At 29.3% G+C, this 17,472-nt stretch overlaps 1 protein-coding gene across 3 annotated transcripts in view; it reads right to left on the reverse strand.

Annotated features, from left to right (window-relative positions):
• The window catches only part of LOC117178205, a 17,636-nt gene extending 3,439 nt beyond the window's left edge, over positions 1–14,197 (reverse strand). For all 3 annotated transcript variants that reach the window (XM_033369505.1, XM_033369506.1, XM_033369504.1), the window contains exons 1-8: positions 14,024–14,197; positions 13,522–13,616; positions 13,152–13,282; positions 13,001–13,076; positions 12,781–12,921; positions 12,525–12,701; positions 5,842–6,336; positions 5,405–5,687 (exon numbers count right to left, since the gene is read on the reverse strand). In XM_033369505.1, the coding sequence (XP_033225396.1) occupies positions 5,405–5,687; positions 5,842–6,336; positions 12,525–12,701; positions 12,781–12,921; positions 13,001–13,076; positions 13,152–13,282; positions 13,522–13,616; positions 14,024–14,063 (1,438 nt within the window). In that variant the 5' untranslated portion in view covers positions 14,064–14,197. The remainder of the gene's footprint in view (positions 1–5,404; positions 5,688–5,841; positions 6,337–12,524; positions 12,702–12,780; positions 12,922–13,000; positions 13,077–13,151; positions 13,283–13,521; positions 13,617–14,023) is intronic.
• Positions 14,198–17,472: the final 3,275 nt, after the last annotated feature.

A 17,472-nucleotide genomic window follows, 5' to 3' on the forward strand; every position in this document is an offset into this window, starting at 1 on the left:
GGATAGCTGTGAATATCTTATAAAGCGTGTTCAGACAAGTTATTGGCCTGTAGTTCTTCGGGTCAGCTAAGTTGCCTATTTCCGGCAGGAGTATTGTGCGCCTTTCCACCAACCACTCTGGAATCGGCTCCTCCGACTTCAAATATGAGGTGAAAATACGGGCCAAATGCTGATGGGTTGAAGAAAACTTCTTCCACCAGAAAGTTTTGATACAATCTGGTCCCGGTGCGCAATAGTTCTTCATCCCTCTTAATACTTTTTTCACCTCCTCGGTAGTGATGGGTGGGCATTCTTTATCAGGTGTTATGAGGGCAACACATAACTCCTTGAAGCTATTTATATTTTCTGAGTCTTCGTCCAGTCTATGCTAAACTTCGTAGACTTCTGTCCAAAATACTTCGACCTCCCCTGGTTTGGGTGGGTGTTCGACAGTAACTGGAGGGTCTTGGAAGAGTCGAGATGGGTCAGAGAGAAACTGTTGATTTTCTCTGACGGCTTGTTCTAGCTAAGGTAGAGTAGGCGTTCCGCTTACATAGCCCCTTTTACGGAGTAGTTCAGCATGGTTTCGCAGACGTTGCTGCAAGGATAAGGCTGCTTACTCTGAGAGGTCGTCCGGTATTCCAGAGTCACCGTTCTAGACACCTCACCCAGGTGCCATTCAGCTTTCGGCACGGTTTTCACACCTCCGCTTAGGGATTAGTTCCTTCGGGACCACCCCTGGACAATTGTCCGCGACTGCCTACTTATTTTTGTAACCATATTCAGCAGAAACCCTTGGTACAGGGACCCTCTATCCGCAACCCGAGGACGCGTTCGGTGGCCTTGTCATAGGCCCTTCGGTTTGATTCTAGAGGAATCAAAACCGAACCGAATATGTGTGTGTGTGTGTGTGTGTGTGTGTGTGTGTGTGTGTGTGTGTGTGTGTGTGTGTGTGTGTGTGTGTGTGTGTGTGTGTGTGTGTGTGTGTGTGTGTGTGTTTTAAAGGGTCCAATCGATTATTTTAAGCTGGCAACAAAGCACCAGGCGCGCGTCAAACATTTTTGGAGAAATAACTGATAATTTTGAATAGTTTTAAGAAATAGTTTGAAAAAAAATATTGGACGATTTTGAATTGAAAACGTAACAATTTTAGATTCGGTAAATTAAAAAAAGACAATATATCGAATGAAACAGAAAGGAATTTAACTTGCATAATTTCTCTAAATACAAGGGTTTAAAATCGAAAACTTTGAAATTTGTTTCATTAAAAGCCTCAAATATTGAAAAATTTCAGACCGAAATATAAAAAAATTGACCTTTTCATGAGAACGGAAACTAAATTGAATGTTTCAAAGTCCAAGCTTCTGAAATTCTAAAGTTTTTAATTTACCCGAACTTAACTTAAAACTAAAAAATTGTTAATTACCCAGAATTGTAATATTAAAACTTTCTTTTTAATAATTATTTATTCTTCAAATATACAATTCAGATATTCTTCAATTTAAGAGAACTAATTTTTTTAAGCCTCCAAGTAAATATCGGACAATTTTAAGATATTACATTTAAAATTTAATGAAGAATAAAAAACAAGATCGCCATGATTCCAATTTTTTTATATTGCACCATTTTAACCCAATTACTTCGAAATTTTGGTTTTTTTCACATTGAATTTCAAATGTTTATTATTAAAATTTTTTTTTAATTCATTTTTTAAAGCCTAGTCCTAAAATCTTCTGACTTTTAAGGCTTGAATTTGATCAATTGTTTCCTTAATTTTTCATTGTTTCGAATTTCTTCTGGAAGCATTAAATTCAAAATGTTTAATTAAAATTTTAGAGGACTTGAATTTAAAATTGTAAAATCATTAAGGCTATTACTTAAGAATTACTTTACAATATTAGCAGACAAATTCTCCATAAAAATCTGAAATATTTCAAGGTGGGCTCTAAAACGAAAACAAATTTCTGGTCTTTCCTGGTTAGCAAACATTTTTTCAAGTCATCAATTAGGCTTAAATGCTATTAAAAATCATACTTCGCGGATTTTTTTCGCACTTTTAACCTTGAGTTATTTAAAGAAAAAACCTAAGCTTTCCTTTAAATAAACAAAAAAAAAATGAACAAAAAAGGATCATTTTTTCTTCAGACTATCATCAAATTCCAATTTTTTTTTGAGCCCAATAAAGCCAGATCAATAGGGTTGCTTCGCGATTTTAGATAAAATAATTTGTTAATACATAATTTTAATCTTAATCGAAGTTCGGTTATATATATTTTTCTTTTTTGTCGCTCAACAGAAAAAAATTATTAAAAATTGAAGGCGGTAAAACACTTATCCAAATTGGTGTCACATGATTCAGAGGTTCTCATAATTATCTATCAATGTGACGATACGAAACTCATGATAAAGAGGTTAGGCCACGGTCTGCTATCAATTCAGACTATTTTTATTTGTTAAGGATTATGTGACAAAAAAAGTTATCCTTTTGTAATATTTAGTTTAAGAGTCAGTATTATGTTGAAGGAAAGCAGTAAGTGCAATAGGGTTGTTTCCAAAGTCAGATATCATTTTTCCAAATAAATGGATCTTTTAGTATATAAAATTCTCATGTTAAAAACAACCATAAAGTACTTTTCAAGTATTATTTACTAGTTCTAATTTAATGTTGAAATATGAATTTTCTATCACGATGTCGATTGTTGGGCCTATTTGACGTCAAAGTGGTAAGATTTTCCACCAATCACAGCTCACGTGTCAGTGATTCTCAAATATCTTTTTCTGTGCCGATCTTTGGTTTTGGCTATGTGTACATCGAAAATTGAAGTTGTAAAATATTCTTTAGAAAACATTATAAACATTAGAAAAACATTTAAAACGAAAACTTTTGTATTAAAAATTCATTTAAAAATTACTTAATTGTAGACATATCATAATCATGAATAAATAAAGCTATCAAATCAAAATAGTCTGAATTGATAGCGGACCATGGCCTAACCTCTTCATCATGAGTTTCGCATCGTTACATTGATAGATAATTATGAGAAACTCTGAGTCACGTGACACCCACGTGACACCAACTTGAATCAGTGTTTTACCGCCTTCAAATTTTAATAATTTTTTTCTGTTGAACGACTCTACATAAGAAATAATTATAACTCACTTTCAGTTCGGATTGAAATTATTTTATCTAAAATCGCGAAACAACCATATTATTAACACATTTTTAAATCTTACATATTTATGAATGATTCAGTAAACATGGCTACATTTAAGTAATTTTTCATTAAATTCTTTGTACATACCATAAATATATCTATTTTCGGTAGATTTTCTCTATTGGTTTTTACGAAACCCTCCTTTGACATTTTTTTAAACAATATTTTGCGACTTCCATTTTCGATGTGCACATAACCAAAACAAAACATCGGCACAGAAAAAGATATGTGAGAGTCACTGACACGTGAGCTGTGATTGGTGGAAAATTCGACCCCTTTGACGTCAAAGGGGCCCTCCAATCGACATCGTGATAAAAAATTCATATTTCAACATTAAATTAAAAATAGTAAACAATATGAAAAAAATATTTTATGAGCGTTTTTATAATAAGAGTTTTATATACTATAAGATCCATTTATTGGAAAAATTATATCTGACTTTGGAAACAACCCTATTCTTAGATTCGGGCAGTTAATAAATAATGCCCGTGTATATGTTAATTCCCTGAAGGACTTCAAAATTCGACAATATTTCAAAATAAAATATCAAAAATTGTACAATTTGAAAGTAATGGCTAACACTGTAACACTGTAAATTGAAAACCCCCCAAAATTATGACAATTCTAACCAAATATTTTTCGAATTTAAGCTTTTTAAGCGAAAAAAAACTTTAGTTTCTAAGTCTAAGAAATTATACTATTTCAGAATTGCAAATTCAAAAAACTATAAGTTTAGATTGAAATTAAAAAAATTTTAAAGATAATAAATATTATTAATTAGTATCATCTGCAGGATTATTGACATGCAAAAGGAACAAATTCATGCTACTTAAAGTGTTGACAAGACAATTAATTTATAGATTTATTTTTTATTTAAACTTAATAATTTTTAAGATTCCAATAAATATAGTCCATATAAGTAGATATTTTTGAAGATAGTCAGATCATCCATTAGTAGTGTAAGAATATTGGGAAATATCCATAAGTGGGAAACAAAAGAAGCCAATACTGGGACAAGGAAACTCCAATGAAGTTTATCAAAATAAAATGGTAAAATTTACTTACAATTATAGAATACATTAAAAACAAGAATAAATTATTAAGAAATCTATTTTTCTTCATTTTTTAATAAAATTCATATCAACGTTTTAAAATTTTCATTAAAAAAATAACTTGTTATTTCTCATATTTTAAATAACGTTAAAACTTTTTAATTTTCAAAGAAAAAAATAATGTTGTTGAGAAAGTAATTAAATTTTCAACCAAACAATAATTGAAATTGTTTGAACACTTTTTCCAATTAATGTATTAATTTTAATTAAGTTGAATTCTGAATCAAAAATATAATAGTAGACTTTTCAACTAAAAAGAATGCATTTTCATGGCAAAAAGACGAGTTTTCTTCAAAACAGTTATATTTTTAACTCGAAAATTTAATTTTTCAACAGAAAAGTTCATTTACAACCAAATAGTTGAATTTTCAAGTAAATTGCTAATAATAATCTATAATGTTAAATTTTAATACATACTTACTAATTTTTATTGAAACATTAATTTTATTACTATTAAATTATTTAGCTAAGCAGTTGCCAAAATTTCAGGTTATAATTGAAGGTTGTAATAAAGTACTTTGAACAACTTTTTTAGAATAAATAATCAATTGAACGGCAAGCGTGCAAATAATATAAACAATATTTTTAATGTCACTAACACAATGCTGTGAAATTTACTTAAAAACACGACGAAAGTGACCGTCTCAGTATTTGGCAACGCAATTATTGTGCAAACCACAAACAAGACTATAAAAGTCATACGGAAAGTTTTAAGATACAAAAAAGGAAGATTTTGCAGCAGTTCATTCAGAGATTTTGGATATTCTTGATTTTTTACTAAATATATAACTTTTTAAAGCAAAAATAAATACTCGTAATTAATTCATAAGAACTTTAAAAATACTTGAAAACTTTTACTTTTATGATTTATGTTAGAACATGAAAGATACTCAACGATATTCATTATTGTTCCAGTAATAAACATAGTTTTTACAATGTCCCAGTAATGGTCGGTTTACCTTATTATTATTAATTTGGCCTGAAATTTTCGTAGAATGCCAAAGAACTACAAACAAAAATAAAATCCCATTGGCCAGAAACTTTCAGTTAAAATCGTTCCCACCATAACGTGTAAAGGTAGGGTAAAAGGGAACTCACCTCCGTTATCGCGAACAACAAACAGTGCAAAATTGTCAGGCTTAGCATCGACCTTATATTTGTCAAGCATCAGGTTGATAACTTCCTGAGTGCTCACGAGACTAGTGACCCAGACGGACATCTGTGAACCGTGTGGCGGCGTGAAAAAACTCGTTTCCCGATTATAAAAGTGCCCATTGATTGAGCAGCGACGTCGAAGCCGATTACGAGATTGACGCCTTCCGCCTGGACGACGCCTGATTGCTGTCGAGCCTTGCTTTCGTCGTAGAACAACGCCATCCAACTGTTAACAAATACAAGTTTTCTAGAATACTGGATCCTGGATGTCAGTAAAATCCATGATTCTGTTTCATTTAAACATCTAAATCTAGACTCTATATTTCTCTACCTATTACCCTGAACTTATCTCAACTTTATTTATGATATTTATCACGAACCTCCAATCCACTGTCAGTGGACATAGTCAAGTTATCATCATCTCTGAAGTGAAGGGAATTGACAGAATCGGTATCGCTGTCATTTCGATGCCTCTGCAGACAATCTGGTCCCGACATAGAGCGATTCAAACCCTTGTCGATCCAACTCTGATCACTATCGATAGATCTATTGCTAGCTATATGTTTCTCTAAACTATCGTAGTACTCCACTCGACGAAGAGTGCCATTTTTGTTTGGAGTGCCATGATAAACCGGAGTCTCTGTACTAGAAGAACAGTCGACACTGTGTGTCGGCGTACTATTCACACTGCTTTCGCTCCCCTTATTATTTCGGGTCCCAGGACTACTAATCTCCGATCCATTCTTGTCTTGACTCTCAAGACTTGATCGGGCTGAAAGCGGTGGCGTGTCGTTACTGGAATGTGAGCTAATTGACGGAAGATTCTCTGGCATTGTCGAATACAGTTTATTGCCATCTTCTACTTTCCTCTCCACCTGAAAATGGTTACATTTAATATAACATTCATATTTCCCGAGGGATTCATCACACTTGAAAGATATTCTGACATCTTTGAAATCTTTGATATTTTTCGTTTAGAGTTCACAGTCATCAGAGAGTGGCACCTATTCACCTTTTGTCACGTTTTGTCACCTATTTTCAATTTTCTCACTATTTGTCACCTTTTTTTAGGAATATGTCACCTTTTTCCCCTATTTTGGGTTTTCTCATCTTTTGTCACCTTTTTTCAATTGAAAAAGTAACATTTTATTCAAAATTACAATTTGCACACCAAATACAGTTTTTATTAAACCTTCCTAGTCGACGAATCTTGAACCAAATGTTCGAATTTTCAAACGAAGGAGTTTAAACTTCAAACAGGAAGAGTTGAATTTGAAACATAATTTAAATTTTTCATTTGAAAATATGAATATTTTATAAGCCAGTTTAATATTGAAGCAAGGAAGACGTATTTTCAACTGAAAATATGACTTTTCTAACAAATGAGGATGTTTATACCAAAAGGATGGATATTCTATCCAAAAATACAAGTATTCAATAAATCAGTTGAAATTTTGATTTTAAAAAATTACTTTTTAAGAAAATAGTTGAATTTTCAAAAAAATAGTAGAATTTTTAACCAAGAGATGAATTTTTAGCCAAAAGGTGATTTTTTTAGCAAATAGTTAAATTTGGCACTCAAAAAGACGATTTCTCAAGTAAAAGAGAAATTTCAATCCAAAAAGGATGAATTTTCGACAAACAAATATGTCTTTTTAACAAAACAGTTAAAATCAGATTAATTCTGGAACAGATATACGATACTTTTTTGTTTTTGATCAAAAGAACTAACTTTCACTTAAAAAAGATCAATTTTGAACCAAATAACAGATTTTTGAAACCAAGAGATTAATTTTAAACAAAAAAAGGTTACTTTTTAAGAAACAACTGGAATTTTCAATAAAATAATTAAACTTTCAACGAATTTGTAAAGTTTTTAACTAAACACAAAAAATATAATATTATACTTCAATAAGAATTATTAAATCTCTAACAACATAAAAGTTGAATTTGTAACAACTACAAAAAAAAAGATTTTTAAACCAAAAAATATTAATTCTCTATAAAAGTATACATTTTTGACCAAAAACGATAACTTTTTAAAAAAAATGGTTGAATTTTCACAAAAAGTATATTTTTTAATTCAAAGAGATTATTTCTTAAACAAAAATACAATATAAGACTTTTTAAATAAAAAAAATTAATTTTCTACCAAACAATATAAATATTCGACCAAAAACGATTACTTTTAAACAAAAGACTTCAATTTCCAACAAAATAATTAAATCTTTAACTAAATAGTAGAATATGTAACCAAAAAGTAGAATTTTGAACAAAAAAAATTATTCATTAAAAATTCCACTCCTTGGTTGAAAGTTGAACGAATTTTTTCAAATTTCATTTTTTTTTCGTCAAAGATTCGTAATTTTAGTTGTAAGTTCGTATTTGGTTAAAAAATAAAATTAACAATTCTTTTTACATTCTCATCATTTATGATTGAGAAAGTATTAGAATTGTCGGAAATTTGACATCACACTTTTTCAACGGATCTCCACGTTTCGAGACCCCCTGAATCCGAAAATCAGGTTTTCACGATGGCGTATGTCTGTCTGTCCGTCCGGCCGTCCGTAAACACGATAACTCTCGAAAAAATGAACGAATCAAATTCATCTTTGGCACACTTTTTTTAGGTCCTGAAAGAAAGGACGAGTTCGTGAACCAGCCATTTTTGATGAAAATATAAAAAGCGAGTGCATTTTGAAAATTGTTGAGACCACTTTTTTCTGAATTTGAAAATACTATGTACCAATATTTATAGTATTAAAAAGAACAAACAATTTATCCTTGTGACTTTTTTCGACAAAAAAAAATTATCAGAGTTATAGAGGTTTCAAAATTTTTTTAATGAACCGAAAATCAAAATTTGAAGCCGAACAACGCACGATATGAAAAAAAGTCAAGAGAAGAAAAACATTTCTTTTTGAAAGCCCTACAAGATTATCACAACCAATTTTTGGATATTCTTTAAAAATTGAAAATTCAAATTTTGATTGCACAAAAAATAATGGAAAATAAAAAATTCCATTTTGTGGACAAACTATGTAGGATATGAAAAAAGATGAATTAACAAAAATGGTTATCCCAAAAAGATTTACAATTTCGTTAAGAATCACTTCTTGATAGGATGCGTACTTTTTGTTTTATTCGTGAAAAATAACGTTGAAAAAAAATATAAAAAAATGTGTGGAAGAACGACGAAAGTTACGAGAAAAAAGCCCCAACAAAACCTGTTTACAAATGTCTGTCGGAAATCGAGCACGCAGCGCGAGTGTCACGATGAGAATGTGTACCTCAAAGCCTACAGAGCTTTGAGAAGCTTAATCTTTGACTATACTTAATTAAGTAGACAATTCAGAATATGAAGACGCATATAAATACTGCCATCTGAAAGAAATCTTCTTGAAAAAGTTTTTTTCAAGCATTCTAAATGCAAAGAATAAATATCCGAGCGCGAAGCGCGAGATTAAGCCATCGCGCGCCCGAAGCGCGCTCAAACTTGCGAGCGAAGCGAGCCGCGCGCGATGAGATTGTGCCCGCGAAGCGGACAGATTTTTGTTGTAAAAATGTTGTTTTTTTTTGTAAATTCAAATATTTTGTTAAAAAAGTCAACTGATTAATTGTAAATAAACTTTTTTGTTGTTATTTCATGTTCTCGTTTTCAAAATTAAATTGTTTTATAGAGAATTAGGCTTTTTGGCTTGAAAATTCAACAAACTGTTTTTTGTTTTTAATTAAAATTTTGTTATGGAAATATCAACTATAACATTTTTTGATAAACATCCATATTTTTAATTGAAAATTCAACAGTTTGGTTAACATTATTTTTCATTCTTGACTGAAAAATTTGTCTTTGTAGAAAATTCATTTTTTGATAGAAACTTCATCTCTTTTTGAGTTTTTTTGTTAAAAATGCAACTTCTTAGTTGAAGATTTATCTTTTTTGGTTGAGGATTAGACTATTTTATTGAAAATTAAAAAATTTGGTACAAAATTAAACTTTTTTGTAGAAAATTCGTTTTTATTACAGTTTTTTTCATTGAAAATTACTTTTTCTTGATAGAAATTCATCCACTTAATTTTTTGGTTAAAAATCGAACTTTTATGGTTTAAAGATGCAGACTATTTATCTTTTTTGCTTGAAAATTTAACCATTTGTTAACGGATTTAACTAAGAGGTAAAAAATTTAATATACTTGTAAAAAAATAGTTTTAATTTTAAATTGAAAATTAGTTCTCAGTGGAAATGTAAATACTCCATTTTTCAGGGTAGCCGTTTTAATCGAAGAAAAAAATGTCTGGTCATCTCCCGGTTTGCAACAAATTACAACGTGTTTGTTTGTCTTATTTAACATTTTTTATCACCTATTTGCCACCTATTTTAGACAAAAATGTCACCTTTTTGACGACAATACAGGTAGGTACTGTGATTACTGAGTTCACGATCTTGATAGAAATCAGGGTTTTATTTTTTTATTTCATTTGATGTTTTTGTCGCTTATTCCAATGTTGATTAATAATAGGTTTAGAATTGTTACAATCATGAATAAACTATTTTAAGGCTAAAAATAGTTAATATGAACCAGCTTATGCTTTCTTCTCTTACAAGGTGGCCGCTGGACCGGGAAATGACTGGGAATTTTACAAATTTTTAGAAGAAAAATCTATCCAGTCACTTGAAATAATTAATTTTATATCAAATTACGACATAATGCAATTTAAAATAATGTTTCAGTCTGTGCTTTTTTTTAGAAATCATTTTAAAATATTTAATAAATTTGATTTTAACTTTTTTAAATGTTAAATTCAATTTTGAACTATTTCAATTATGGTACAATTCAGTTTATAATTATAAAATCCTTCATTCGAAATTTGTTCAATTCAGATCTCCATTTTTAAGTGTAAATGTTTAATGTGATGATTCTTAAAATGCAGTTTCAAAATTGAATTGTACTTTAAGTATTAAAAAGTACACAATAATTGATTTTAAAAAATTATTCTGAATCCGCGCGAAACTAAAGACTTTACAGATTTCAACGTTAAAAATTGAACTGTTTCAATTCAACATTCTTAGTAGTAAAACAAATGTAAACGTCCGATCGGAACTTTATATATTACAGTAAACTTCCAATTATTTTAACCCCCCTAAACGCACTTATTTGAAATTGTCACCTCCCACCACGTTCCCTGTACGCTCACACCCGCATCAGTGGCTCATCAATTAAAAAAGAGGCCCGAAGAGGGGGAAGCCCTCGTTGATTTTAATTTAATATTTTAGCATGACGTCATAAAAAATTGTAGGCTAGTGTATGAAGACGGGTACTCTGACGACAAATTTCGGAAAGTTGATTGTACATATTTCGAGAAACTGAAAGGTCGTTATTCGACAAACGAGTGGAACATGACTGAAAAAATACATTGTACACTTGGTAAATATTAGTCTTCAGACCTTTAAAACTTACCTTTACAAAAACTTGTCTGCGCTCTTATGAGAACAACTATGCTAACATTCCAGATATTTCCACTTGTCCGAGCATGATCGCGACGTCATGCGAGAAAACTCACTATTCCGGAAAAGATTTAAGTCGCTTTTTTATTCTATTATATTCATTTTTAGTGGGCAAATTGTACCATTTTAAGGAATTTTTATATTTACACGACACAGTATTTTCAGTTTTGAAATAACGCCAAATTAACATATTCGTGGTCAAACGCCTTAATTTAATTTAAAATGTTATGCAAATATTTCTTCAATCTAAAATATTCCATTTTTAACGCACCTAATTTGAAAATTTCTAAAAAATAATTACTTAATATTTAGCAAATATTTTATGATCACTTAAAACAAGCAAATATGAATCAAATATTCAAAAGTAATAAAGAATTGTAAAATTGAATCGTTATCAACGTTAAAATTGAAAAAAGCTAAATTGAAACTTTGAAAGTTACAATTTTAATTGTCCTTGAAAAAAAATTAAGTGAAACTGTTAAGTTACGATGCATAAATAACAAATGAACACTTACAAAAATCGGGTAGTTGGAAAGATATTTATTAGATTTTAAAAGATTCATATTTAATTTAAAACTTGCAATTACTTCAAGTAATAAAATGAAAGTGAAAGATTTTTAAAATAATAAAAAAAAACTTTCTTAAGATTCGAAGGAAAAATTCAAATGATTTTTATTTTCAAAAATTAATTTCAAGAGGTTATTTAAAAACATTTACTAAACTAAACAAAGAATCTAGAATATTTCAAGGCAAATATTTTCCATTCGGCAGGATTTTGTCAACATTTCAGGACAAATTCTTATCATTTGAAAGGTATTTCACAGATATATTTCCTTTTTAATGATTGCGACGGAATCTGGAAGATATTGAAATAAAATGTTCAACATTTTTAAGGATTTTCATATTTTTTAAGATAAACCATTTTCTTGACATTCCTGAGAAAATTATTTTTTATTTAAAAAAAAAATTAATTGAAGATAATAATGAAAAATATTTAATAACAAACACTTTTGATGTATAACTAACAATTAAACCAATCTTATTTAAAAAGTACTGATTTTCAAAAAAAGTCTTTCTTCAATTTAGAGCTTTGAAAATGATAACTTTGAATTATATTTTTTTACTGAATCAGAATCTTTGAACTGCACAGTTTATAAAAGAAAAAAAATTTAATTTTTTCAGTCTGACTGAATTTCATGTTAAATTTTTAAATGAAAAAATATAAATAGCTTCCATTTTATACGTGTCAATTATTGAGCGTTTAAACACAAAAGTTTTCATTTAAAACATTTTTAAATTTCAGATTAAAAAATTTGAAATTACAGAGTTTCACTCACATTAGATTAAAACGGCCACCCTGGGTTTGAAGAAATATTTACGGAAAGATTTCAGAAATCTTTTAGAATCTTTGAAATCTTAGACATTTTCTAAAATATTTTTGAAAGCGTTTGAAATCTTTTAATTCCTTTTATATATTTTGAAATGTAATATCTTTGAAATCTGGCATTTTCTACTCGTATAATATTTTTTGTAGAAGAAGAATTTTTATTTCCATACCTGGAGCAATTCATCAAGTTCATCCCACTCCATAGTTTTAACTTCCAGCTTCATTGGCAGAGTCAAACTTTTGAGATGATCTGGAGAGGTTGGAATTGATTCTGGTTCACTTTCCAAGTGACTTTCCGCTGATGATATATCTTTCGAAGTGTCTATTACTTCATCCTTCTCATCTTCCTGGTAACAAATTAATTATTATCGAGCTGGATAGTCAAGATTTCTATAATCTCGTCTTTAAAATTAAAAAACTACAAACATCAGTGACACTTCTTCGGCAGGAGTTTCTGTGCCGAGCAGTTACTACGGTTCGTTGATCGTCGTCTTCTTTGAGGTGAATTACTCCTCGAACACCCCAGTATATTCTCAATGCTCCTTCCAGAATCAAGCGTCCGTTAACCTTGATTATCATACTATGTTATAATAACTTTGGAATTTATTGCGGAATTCTCTTACTATTGATTACTGTTCTATCTTACCTCACGGCTCCGAATTCCACCGCTTTTGCCTTCATAATACTGATTGAAGACCTTCAACTTCGATTCCAAATGCGATCTTAGCAAGAGTAAATTTAATTTGTTAACTACCTCTACTTTGGTATTTCTGAAATTATTATTTTAATAATATTACCTCGGCAGTGTCGAGCGAACTTCCTTTTTTCCAAAACTGGTATGCGACTCAACTCGTGTACCATGACCAAATAATTGAGGTCCAAAAAGGGCTCCATAACAAGGAACATGGCAATATGGAACGCCTTTATGCTGCACAAAAGTAACAAATTCGTAAATTAAATCTTAAGTATTCAAAATTTCGAATTTTTCAACTGAGATTCAGATTTTAGGCTTGTTCGGGCTTACGCTTAATTTAGTTTAAGAAGATGTATTCGGAAAAGAAATAAAATGTTGTAAATGCATAAATGAATAAGTTACTCTAAAACAGGGCCTTAAGTTTAAGAGCAAAAATCTTATAAATAACATTGATTTGCGTAATAAGTGTTTACCTCTGCATGTTGACCAGGATTTAATCGTTTCCCACATTCTTCGCATCGCAAACACTCAGGATGCCAGTCATACCCCAAAGATTGTTTGCGTTCCGCTGAAAAATCATTTTTACAGGGCTTTGTCAATCTCAAAAACTTTAAACTAACATCGGATACTTCCTTTTTGCATTTTTTACTTTACTAAAACTACCAATTTTGCCTCATAACTTTAAAAATCTGCCAGTAAACATAATAAAATGGAATATAATTGCTTGTTCAATTTTGAGTCCCAAAAACTTCGAAAATGTCAAGGAAACATAACCTCAAAAATAGTACATTGACCCGACTCTTTAACGTCTTAATAATTAGTAATTAAGTCAATTAGACTAATAAAAAGACCAATCAAAGTAATATTAAAATAGGGATTACGAGTTATTTATTCTTAATTTTCTAAAGCTTATGGAAAAGAGAATAACATTTTGTAAAAAAAAAGTCCAATAGTTTTAAGCATTATGATACTAACCAAAGTAGACAGGTTTTCCACATTTGTGGCACTTCCACATGATGATAAATTTTCGTATGAACTAAAAACCATTCATTTATAAGTCCCTATGGAATTGAGATGAGCTTATAAAAATTATAGATAACATCACAAAATTTAGAAGTGAATAAAGATCTCGGTTTGCTTTGCTAAGGCCAACGCAGTTTACGCCACTGGATTCACGCATGCGCAGTTTCTCACAATGTTACCAATTTAACCACATTTGTAAACAATCGCAAAGAAAAATAAACATCATTTTAAAAGTTATTTAGGGAACGTTGAAATGTAAGCAATTCGGTATTTTTTAGTTAATAGTACTATTTGGATATTTTTATAATTTATACGTAATTATATAGTTAAAAAGATGTATCAAAAATCTAGGCATAAACAATAGGGAGTAGCGAACAACATAAATTTCATACAATAAAATATTTTTGTTATATTATTTTTTAAATTGAAATAACCCTTTTTGAGAAAAATCGAAACATGGATGAAAAAAGTCAAAAACTATTTTTTTTATTTTCTCAAAATAAGTGCGGGTATTTTTAATTTTACTAAATAATTAAGCATTTTCATTATTTAATTGCCAGCCAACTACACCGAGTGCTGTGCGGCGGGGAAAACAATGGCCTCAAATGCATGGACTTAAGTAACAATTATTCTCATTTATTATTTCATTAAATAATTCTTTTAAAAAAATTAACTAATTTCTAAATATACTTATATAGAACAAATTAATGTTTTAGAAAATATGAACTTAATAGGGTTTAGTTTGGTTTAGTCCATTATTTTTCTGGCAGAACCGTATAATGATGGGCTCTATATGGGGTATGGACTTCATTAAAATTATAATAGACTATTTTCAGACCTTAAAAACATTCTAATTCGGTAGATTTTCTTCATTTATCCAAAATTTCACCAAAATAAATGTTGAAAAAATTGAATTTTAACGTAAATCTCTGCCCTGAAACTTTTAAATATTGTATTGTTATTGAGATTATTCCATTTCAATACCCTATAGTTTAAACGTGAGATTTTTTGTACTATCAGAAATCACTTGCATAGTTTAACGTAAAATTATCTCGTCACAGTATTTTAAATATTTCATCAACTAAGGTCGAAAAAGAACAACTTTTTCGATGGAAAAACGTTAAATTTTTGTATAATTTCTTGTGGAATATTAAAACTAGATTCAAAAACAAGAATATGGAGCAAATATAAAATAAAAATAGAAAGAACAGGGATGAGAAGTTTTCCTCTATTTTCTTGCGTTTGCCCTTTTCCCAATCCCCCCTTTTTCCCTGTTCTCGAAAAACTTTCTCTTTGAATATATTTCTCTTTACCGGAAACAGAAGTTGGTATCCATATGAAATTGGAAGAGTTAAAAATGTATAGCAATTTTTAAAGTAGTACTAGAAGGTGAACACTTTAATTGAAATGTACAAAGTTAAATAATTATAGGAAATGGAATATTCCAAGTCGACCAACTGCAAAGTTAAATGTTCTAATTTGAACAATTTAAAATCAAACGTTCGAAATTGAATCATTTGCATTTTAAATCTGTATAGGAGTGTCAAATATACTCAAAGCTTTGTTTTTTAAACACCAATAAAGATGTACAAATTTTTAGTTGATCAATTTAAAATTGAAACGTTTAGAATGTAAGTAAAGCGTTAAAGCTCAAATATTTTTTCGCTGAGTTTATACTAATTAAATATTTTAGAAATATAAAATATTTCAGGAGCTCAAGAATGAAATATTTTTTATTTATGTTGAGAGCATTGAAGCTTGTATTTTCACATGTATGTTTGAAGAATTAATTATTATATTATGGACGAACTGATAGAATTTTTAAAAGAAAAAATTCTTGATAATTAGTAGGATTTTAAACATATAAAAGTTATTTATTTATCCAATTTTATTTTTTACCGATCTTTTCTATATCACAGCAGAAAAACTAATCAATTATTAAGTTACGTCTAATGAAAAACAGACAAACATATAATTGCTACTAAGTATCTAAGATAACCATAACCTGAATTCATTATTACCTCTCTTTATTTGAAAATTGGACAAAAATGCAGATATTTAAGAAAAAAACTGCATCTTTCTAGCATTATTCAAAAATAATATTAATAATAATAAATTGTTTAAACAATTAATTTGGTTGATTCCAATTATATACATAACTTATTTTAATTGAAAATTTGATTACAAGTGAAATTTTTTTTAAAAACCGCGTCTTTCTAACTCCATTCTATGAAAAATGGCTAAAAGCAATAATAAATTGTTTAAACAATTTATGTACACATCTGATTATCATTATGAAATGGTCTTGTATGAGCCAGACACAATTTGGATTGAAAAAACTGCAAAAAACAGTCATGATTAGCCTATAAACCCTGTAAAACAAAAAAATGCATTTATTTTTGTGTTTATTCGAACAAATTTCTGACGTTTCCCCATAAAAATTTTAAAAAATCCAATACATTTTCGGGCCACTCTATTACATATTTACTTTAATTCATTTCTCAATGCATATTTAAGGATATATTGCAGCTTAGATTCCATTGGTAAAAATGGAATTTCAAATCGGCTATTATAATCTGCCAGGCTGGAGAATAAACTAAAGGTGAGAAAATCTTTTTAATGTAATACTGTTTTCAAGTTATTATCAAAATGAAAATAGATTGATTCAGAAAATCCATATTTCATTTATTATTTATGTTCTAATGATATACACTACTGGTCAAAAGTTTGGGTTCACTTGGAAAAATTGTTTTTTTGTTGTATTTATCGCTTTAATTATACCGGAGCTAAAAAAATTTCTCTTTAAAAGGTTGATTGTTTTCGAAATTCTGTTTAAAATAAGCCCAGGGTGAAGCCAATTTGTCTAGTTTTTAAGTATATATTGCAAAAATAGTGTAAATTTCAATGTTTTCTTAAATTTTCAATAACTTCCGAAATAGTCAACGTTTTTCAATGTTCTTGGGCTCATTTTGAAGGTTTTTTTCACCGTATCACAACACCTTACGAGTATTAATCGTAAAAAATGTTTTTTCGAATTGCAAGAACTTGAATTTGTAACAGAAAAGTTGGAAAAATTGAAATATTATTTTTAGTAACAAAAATATTTTTGTAAAATATACGAAACATATAATCATGAATTTTCTATGTAATTTCCTCAAAATATATATTTATTTAACTTTTATTCTGATTTGCCAACAGATAAGATGTTTTCAATTTTATCCAACTATTTTATTACAACTTCAAGTTCTTGCAATTCGAAAAAACATTTTTTACGATTCATACTCGTAAGCTGTTGTGATACGGTGAAAAAAAGAGCTTCAAAATGAGCCCAAGAACATTGAAAAACGTGGACTATTTCGGAAGTTATTGAAAATTCAAGAAAACATTTAAATTTACACTAT

Source organism: Belonocnema kinseyi, chromosome 8 (genome assembly GCF_010883055.1).
Source record: "Belonocnema kinseyi isolate 2016_QV_RU_SX_M_011 chromosome 8, B_treatae_v1, whole genome shotgun sequence".
Classification (NCBI taxonomy): Eukaryota; Metazoa; Arthropoda; class Insecta; order Hymenoptera; family Cynipidae; genus Belonocnema; species Belonocnema kinseyi.